Here is an 8,506-nt window from a genome sequence, read left to right as displayed (position 1 = left end):
CCTTACTTTTATCCCTCTGAAGGGCTAATCTTTAAAGATTCCAAACTAGGAGTGCTGGCAATCAGAACCAACACTCTGCTCTGTACCTGCCTGTGCTCTAGGCTGTCTGTTCTAACCTAACTGTGTCTCCCTGTTTCAAGGTTGGTGTCAGAGGAGTCTAGTTCTTGATTACCCGTTGTGGTTCTGCCTCCTGCATGGTTGGCAAATGCTTAGATAAATTTACTTCAGCCATGTGACTTTCCTGGATCTACTACTAGTGTTGCTGTTTGCTTTCACTGCCTGCCTGTCCACCCTCCAATACCATTGACCATGTGGAGAAGCCCGCTCACACAGTACAATGACCTGTCAACCTCAGTCTCTGTGGCTTGCTCATCTCCTCTCGGAACTCTCTTCTTCACCTCCAAGTAAGAGTTCTATTATCTCAGCAACAATCTAAGATCCTCTCTATTACTTACCGTCATCTCCATCCCAGTGTGCCGACCCACTGAGACCAGACAGCTGCTGGATCCTAAATCAGCCTGTACTTTCAATAAACTTGTTCAAACTTTATGTTCAAACTGTGATTGTGCCTGCACTAGACTCCCCTGGTTCTGATAGAATATGACAATTAAATTATTTTTGGAGACTCACCGTGCTCTTTTGTTTTTGAGTGTATTTGACAAGTTCTGAGTTTATCATAAACAGCCACAATATTCAACCCTTTAATATCGAAGCCTTTAAGTTTGTTGTAGGAATTGGCTATATGTATGTTATAGCTTTGCTAATTTTAAAACATAACATCACATAATATTCCTGCAAATTTAAATTTAACATTTATGTGCATAAAAATAAATGTTTAAATTATTTTACTGAATTTATTTTATTTGTTTTGCCAATATTTTAACAATACACAACATGTTTGTTTAAATTGTTTTCTGGTGACAAAATACATTTTACTGTATAAATCCTCCCCTGGTATATGTTCACATTGAAAAAACATTTAAACTGATCCATCTCTAATTACTCTGCAATGACACAATGTTACTGTCACTAATGCAATATGATCTGTTTAGTGACAAGGTTAAAGCATACACTGTCATTTTCACCACATGGAATATACCCTGCTAAAAAGTGATTTTAGCATCCAGTTTCTCTGGTGCTTCTCTGGCGGATGATCACTTTTGTGTGCACTTCTGCATGATCAGGTTTTTGCACGGTTCAGCAGCAGATTATCTTGCTGGTGCGCTGGAATGATCCAGATGCAAGAACAATATTGTTGCAAGACGTTTTATCATGAGAGATATAACATGGCTTTTGTTTGTGACTGGCTCCAAATCAGACCCAGCCCCAATCTGTGGACACATGTACAGAAGATTCTGTCTCTCCATCACCTGTCATTCTATCTATGCCTCCTTCTGACACAGTGAGAGCAGACATTTTTGTGTGCCAGTTAGTAACTGCATTTCAAACGTGCTAAATATAGACTCAAAAACAGCACCTGCAATCCGTTTCATGTTTGATAAAATGGGTTGTGGGTGGTAATGGAATTGATGTGCAAATCCTCCTTCCAAAAATGTGCACGTTTGGGTCATGATCATATGTTCTGCATATTCACACAGGCATACACACAAAAAAGGTTGCACCTGATGTTAGACTCATTTTACACGTAATTTGATTTGCACTTAGTTTGTAGATCAGCTTTGCTTACGCAACCTAGTTTGTGGTTGGTTTTGTACATGCAAACCTTTTGAAGATTAGTCTCTAAATGTTTCTACATATTGTGGTTGGTAAGCCTTGAATCAGTCTCACTCAAACAGCCATGTAGCCTCTTTGTACTGAAGGAGGGATGGGTGATTTTTGTTTACAGATTTACTATAAGACATATGTCCTACACAACATTGATTACAAATGTAAAATAAGTAATAATTGTTGAAACAGCAAACATGAAATGCAAATCTGCTGCATATAAGGAGAAACACTAACATACTCAAAAAATAGCCCCCCCCCCTCTGAAGTTAATCTTCACCATCGTCTTTATCATCCTAATCAACGCAGCTGTCTGAAGAATATTTCATTTCCATGTCACTGGTCCGCTAAATATCGTCCACAACTTCCATAGTGGTAATTTTTCTCTTCTGTGCCTTTATGAAGAAAACTATCTACTTTTAAGGCTAGGCTTAAAACTTTCCTTTTTGATAAAGCTTATAGTTAGTGGCTTAGGTTTTCCTGAGCTATCTCTGTAGTTATGCTGCAATAGGCTTAGGCTGCTGGAGGACATAATGACCACTTTCACCCTCTTCACTATATTCTCACATGTTGGGGCCATCCATTTTGGTCGCACATTTTGACATGCGCAGCTCAACAGACTTCGCAGCTCTGACGTCACTGGGACCATTAAACTGGCTGAGATGCAAAGTTTCGTTGCCATTTCCCGCCTTTCTCACAGGACAGCGCAACAGAGGCACATATCTGGAGAGACAAAAGCTTGCAGGTGAACTTTTGCTCCACAAGGCCATTCTCGGAAGAGGTTGAAAGCTTGTTTTTTCTGGCTGATCTCAAATCAGCCAGGAGTTAGAGATTGGACTTTTAAAAATTTTTTATTCAAAGCAACTGCGGTCTGGGCCTTCCCCGACCACTCTTTGTTATAGTTTTATTGCTGGAGATTTTCCACTGAGTTCCCGCCTCAGAGTTTATTACTCTTTGTCAAGATTTGGGGCGTTCAAGCTGGTTGTGGCTAAAGGGGCGTGGCTCCACCGTTTTATCAGCTCATCACTGCAATCGAGACATCAGCACAACAGGAGGACTTCTTTCCATTTAACCCAAATTACACATTTTGTCCATAAAACTACTGGTTTGATCTTCATAGACACTAAATGCGCATATATGTTTTTTTTATCATTATTGTTAGGTAGTCATTCTTATCCCCTTTGTGTAGAATAGTGCTTGTTAGTTAGGTGAAGGATTTTGGACCAGAATAATGGTATATCAGGATTATTTGTCTTCAATAAATCTTCATATATATATATATATAATTAAGAGAAGCGTTTGTGTTCATTTTGTGCAAGAGTGATTTATCTGTCAAAACAAGGTCGAACTTCCCCCACCTTCAGTGAAGCGGTTGGATAAACAGTGACAGTTTGTGGTTTGGTTAATAATTTGTAATTATTAAAGAGCTTTGAGCACATAATCACAACACCAGAGGACATCTCTGATTTCTATTCATAAGAAATGATTTTGGTTAAAAATGTTTTATTATTATTTTTTAATTATGATTTTAAATTATAATTCTTGATAAATATTAATTAACCAATAATAATAATCTTTACATTATTGGCGTTCCTTGACGGGCCTTAAAATGACAGATACCACTGTTGCACGAAGTAACACATTTGTGATATCCTGGAAACTCTGTTATGAGATTTTGTAAAATTTTGCAGTTGTAAGCTGGAGGATGTATCTTGACTAATATTGGCTCAATTCTACTGCAGAGAAGTATTAATATACTCCTAATAGTAATAATAGTTTTTCTAAGGTACTTTTGTGGATGCACGGTGGACGTTTTGTGTAGTTTATGGTGAAATTCAACGTAAATTGCCAGCTTGTGAAAGCAACCCCTGCTGGCTTAGAGCTGTAGCGCAGTCAGCTTGTTGACAGAGCAACCAAAAAGTCCTGGCACAGTAGGAGGCCTACTATAGGTCCTTCTCAAAATATTAGCATATTGTGATAAAGTTCATTATTTTCCATAATGTCATGATGAAAATTTAACATTCATATATTTTAGATTCATTGCACACTAACTGAAATATTTCAGGTCTTTTATTGTTTTAATACGGATGATTTTGGCATACAGCTCATGAAAACCCAAAATTCCTATCTCACAAAATTAGCATATTTCATCCGACCAATAAAAGAAAAGTGTTTTTAATACAAAAAACGTCAACCTTCAAATAATCATGTACAGTTATGCACTCAATACTTGGTCGGGAATCTTTTTGCAGAAATGACTGCTTCAATGCGGCATGGAGGCAATCAGCCTGTGGCACTGCTGAGGTCTTATGGAGGCCCAGGATGCTTCGATAGCGGCCTTTAGCACATCCAGAGTGTTGGGTCTTGAGTCTCTCAACGTTCTCTTCACAATATCCCACAGATTCTCTATGGGGTTCAGGTCAGGAGAGTTGGCAGGCCAATTGAGCACAGTGATACCATGGTCAGTAAACCATTTACCAGTGGTTTTGGCACTGTGAGCAGGTGACAGGTCGTGCTGAAAAATGAAATCTTCATCTCCATAAAGCTTTTCAGCAGAGGAAGCATGAAGTGCTCCAAAATCTCCTGATAGCTAGCTGCATTGACCCTGCCCTTGATAAAACACAGTGGACCAACACCAGCAGCTGACACGGCACCCCAGACCATCACTGACTGTGGGTACTTGACACTGAACTTCTGGCATTTTGGCATTTCCTTCTCCCCAGTCTTCCTCCAGACTCTGGCACCTTGATTTCCGAATGACAAGCAGAATTTGCTTTCATCCAATAAAAGTACTTTGGACCACTGAGCAACAGTCCAGTGCTGCTTCTCTGTAGCCCAGGTCAGGCGCTTCTGCCGCTGTTTCTGGTTCAAAAGTGGCTTGACCTGGGGAATGCGGCATCTGTAGCCCATTTCCTGCACACGCCTGTGCACGGTGGCTCTGGATGTTTCTACTCCAGACTCAGTCCACTGCTTCCGCAGGTCCCCCAAGGTCTGGAATCGGCCCTTCTCCACAATCTTCCTCAGGGTCCGGTCACCTCTTCTCGTTGAGCAGCGTTTTCTGCCACACTTTTTCCTTCCCACAGACTTCCCACTGAGGTGCCTTGATACAGCACTCTGGGAACAGCCTATTTGTTCAGAAATTTCTTTCTGTGTCTTACCCTCTTGCTTGAGGGTGTCAATAGTGGCCTTCTGGACAGCAGTCAGGTCGGCAGTCTTACCCATGATTGGGTTTTGAGTGATGAACCAGGCTGGGAGTTTTAAAGGCCCCAGGAATCTTTTGCAGGTGTTTAGCGTTAACTCGTTGATTCAGATGATTAGGTTCATAGCTCGTTTAGAGACCCTTTTAATGATATGCTAATTTTGTGAGATAGGAATTTTGGGTTTTCATGAGCTGTATGCCAAAATCATCCGTATTAAGACAATAAAAGACCTGAAATATTTCTGTTAGTGTGCAATGAATCTAAAATATATGAATGTTAAATTTTCATCATGACATTATGGAAAATAATGAACTTTATCACAATATGCTAATATTTTGAGAAGGACCTGTATGTGCAGCAAAAAACTGTGTAAAAAAAGACTATTGGAAAATGACTTTATTACCACCTCCTACTGACTTGTTTAAAAAACGTTTAAGACTATGGTTTGACTTGGCCGGCATTTCTGTCTCAACAACAATAAGAAGATGATTGTCAGAACTTAAAGACAATAAACTTATTTTCCAGAATCATACTAGAGCTGTACTTGTCAGTTTCTTTCCACTGAAACAAAAAAAACATTTTCATATTAAAAGTCAAGTCAGCAATTTTATATTTTACCACAAAAAAAAAAAAAAAGTTATACAAGCAAAACTAATTACCTGCACGGTAATGGGTAACTTTCCAAGACGCCTTATACTGGATGGACATATTAGGTTTAAAAATTCCAAAGGATAGTTTTGCACAAACAAAGTAACTTTATATGATCACCACAACACAGTTGTGTTTCTGTATCTATGGCAATGCCTGATATTTCTTGCTTCAGTAGTTTCAACAAACAAAAAATACCACACATTTATTTAAAATTAGTAATTTATGTAAACCCATGTGATGTTCAAAGCACAGTAAATATTTAACACAGGAAAAAACAGGAGAACAACCACTGTTTAGTTGGTTGTTTCCCTAAAATCAGGGCCCATGTTGGTGCCTAATTGGTTTTTTGTGGTAAGTCATTTGTGTTGTGACTTTCTTTGCTAATGACACATAACTAAAACTGCCTCATACTTCTCTTCACATCAGGATGACTTGCCATTCCTAACATCACGCTCATGTAGCAGTTCAATTTAGAAACAATAAACGTTTTGCAACAAAATACCATACATGCAAGTCAGAGTGCCAAATTAATAAAGTGGAATAAATTTGTTTTCTTCTTTTCAGTGATTTTAAAGATTTAGAGTTTAATCAGAAAAAACTGAGACATGACTGTGAGGTACCAGAAGCAGCAATGATGACATTGTTAAAGTATTTCTGTTTTACATATTTTTCATGCTAATATATGTTGCATTTTTTTGCTCCTGTTTCTCTTACATTTTGGTTACTAATAAGTGATCAAATATCAAAATGAAGTATAAACAGGTCCACATATTAATTATTAATTAAGCTATAAAAATTAGAAATATTATGTAAATCTATTTTGAATCTTCATTGCTTTTGATCAAAGACAATCAAATAACATTTTAATTTAGAAATGAATGTCCATTTGCGTCATTTGCGTACATCAAGTTTATTTCAAGAGATCTAAGAGTGATTGAAGTGTCTCTACAGTATATTTGCATCACAGGAGCCAGGCTGCAGTATTTGCAGCGTGACAATGACCTTAATAGCTTTTCTGAACCAGGGGTAGAACAGGGCATATATGACAGGGTTTAGACAGGAGTTAAAATAAAAGAGAAATATAAAAAATGATGCATATGTGGTGCTTGTCACATTTGTCTCAACAAGGGAGTAGGTATAATATGGGCAGTAACATGTTAGATATACAACAATGAGAACACCCAGAGTCCTGGCTGCTTTTAACTCTGATCTTTTTGTTGCTGGGTTTGCTGAACAATGAAGTGTGACAGCTGTAATGTGAGAGCGCATGGCACGAGCCTGAGACACAGCCACCACAAATACTCTCATGTACAAAAGGATGATAATTGAAACTGGAATTATAAAAGTCAAAATTAGGTCAATAGTTCCAGTCAGATAGCTCATTAAAAGCATACATTCTCCAAAGCAGGATTTGCCTCTGCCTGGTTGAATAAGCTCATCCTTCAAATAATAAATGCTGTAAAAACCTGCACCAAGCCAACATAGACAAATACAGCACTTCACTCTTCCTAAAGTGATCCTAGTGGCATAATGTAAAGGGTGACAAATAGCCACATAACGGTCAACTGATATGAGAACAATGTTTCCAATAGAACCACAGACAATTTGACAGCCGAATAAAAAATAGAGAGAACATATGACATCTCCAAGAAACCAGCATGTTGTGCTTCTTAAGATTTCCCCAGGCATCAACAGGAGACCCACAAGGAAATCTGACACAGCCAACGACAGGAGGAGGATGTTAGTGGTGGTGTGAAGCTTCCTGGAATAAGACAGAAAAAAAGGCAAATATTCTGTGAAAACACATTGATGTCAAAATAACTTCACATTTCTAAACAGTTAAAGTTAAGCTGTTTTAATATTTGCCTGAACTGGGAGATTGAAATGATGATGAGCAGGTTGAGAAATACAGTGGCCAGACAGATAAAGGACAGCACTGTGTTCAGGAGCACAGCTTTAGACCAATGAAGTGTTGGCTTCCTGCAGGAGCTGTTAAGTTTTGGAAAACAGAGTTCAGCCTCTTCCTGTGTTGCCATCATCAGACATCTGCAGCTCTCTAAGCAGATTTTCCTGTGTTGTCTTGGTTTATATATTTTTTTACTTCCCATATCTGTCACAGTGGGGTTTTGGGGTGGACCGAAGCGCAGGCAAGAGCGGGGTTGCAGCATTTTCATCATGATCTTCAGCTTTATTCACAAGTCATGAGCAAACAAAACAAAGCAGAACTCACCGCAGGTGCAAGGCATGAGTACAATCGAAAACTTACTGCGGGATCGTAGCAAACACTGAACATAATCAGAAAATGTGATCGGAGAAACCAGATACAAAAGTGAACAAGCCTAAAACCACACTGACTAAATAAACTAGAACAAAGCAGGGAACGTGAGGACAAACAAAGATGTAAACAAAACCTAAAGCTGACCTAACATAAATAAACACAGAGAATCCAAGGAAGATACAGAAGTATGAAAATAGCAATAATCATGAAACTATTCTAAGTAAAGGAACACTAAAGGAACAAGGGCGAGAGGAAACCAACAAACACTAGGAGGCGGTAGACAAAAACAAACTATCACCAAAATAATTGAAGGAAAAAACACAAAACCAACACAAAGTCCAAAATGTCCACACCCTGACAATATCTCCTCCTCTGGTTTCTACAAATTAATGTTTACACTCATCCACAGTATATAACATTTTGAACTGAGGATTTTTCTTGACTATCGATAGGAGTTTTAACAAATTACATCTTAATATGTTACTGTGCAATAAGGATAAAGCACCACAAGTAATGGGAGATTTTAAGGTGTTACTTACTAGTTGGAAACTAGCAGATTTTGTCACTAAATAAAAAAGTAAGTTAGCTTTTGTCAACATTACTGAAGTGTTTCAAATAAAGTCGGAGTAAGTACAACATGTGTAGGTATGTG

General features: G+C 38.4%; 1 protein-coding gene across 1 annotated transcript; it reads right to left on the bottom strand.

Annotated features, from left to right (window-relative positions):
* Positions 1-6,521: 6,521 nt before the first annotated feature.
* LOC124871967 (trace amine-associated receptor 13c-like) lies at positions 6,522-7,612 on the bottom strand. Its single transcript, XM_047371615.1, has 2 exons — positions 7,443-7,612; positions 6,522-7,338 (listed from the first exon to the last, which is right to left on the bottom strand). The coding sequence occupies exons 1-2, from the start codon at positions 7,610-7,612 to the stop codon at positions 6,522-6,524; spliced, it is 987 nt and encodes a 328-aa protein (XP_047227571.1).
* Positions 7,613-8,506: the final 894 nt, after the last annotated feature.

The sequence above is a fragment of the Girardinichthys multiradiatus genome, chromosome 7, assembly GCF_021462225.1.
Source record: "Girardinichthys multiradiatus isolate DD_20200921_A chromosome 7, DD_fGirMul_XY1, whole genome shotgun sequence".
NCBI classification, from domain to species: Eukaryota; Metazoa; Chordata; class Actinopteri; order Cyprinodontiformes; family Goodeidae; genus Girardinichthys; species Girardinichthys multiradiatus.
The sequence above is the reverse complement of the archived record's forward strand: the minus strand, read 5'-3'. Positions and strand labels throughout refer to the sequence as shown.

What these genes read in the sequence shown, in the direction of transcription:
- LOC124871967 (XM_047371615.1), bottom strand. Translation starts at nt 7,612, where the DNA reads ATGGCAACACAGGAAGAGGCTGAACTCTGTTTTCCAAAACTTAACAGC. An exon ending in ATTTCAATCTCCCAGTTCAG is followed by an intron (nt 7,339 to 7,442) that starts GCAAATATTAAA and finishes GTCTTATTCCAG; the next exon opens with GAAGCTTCACACCACCACTA.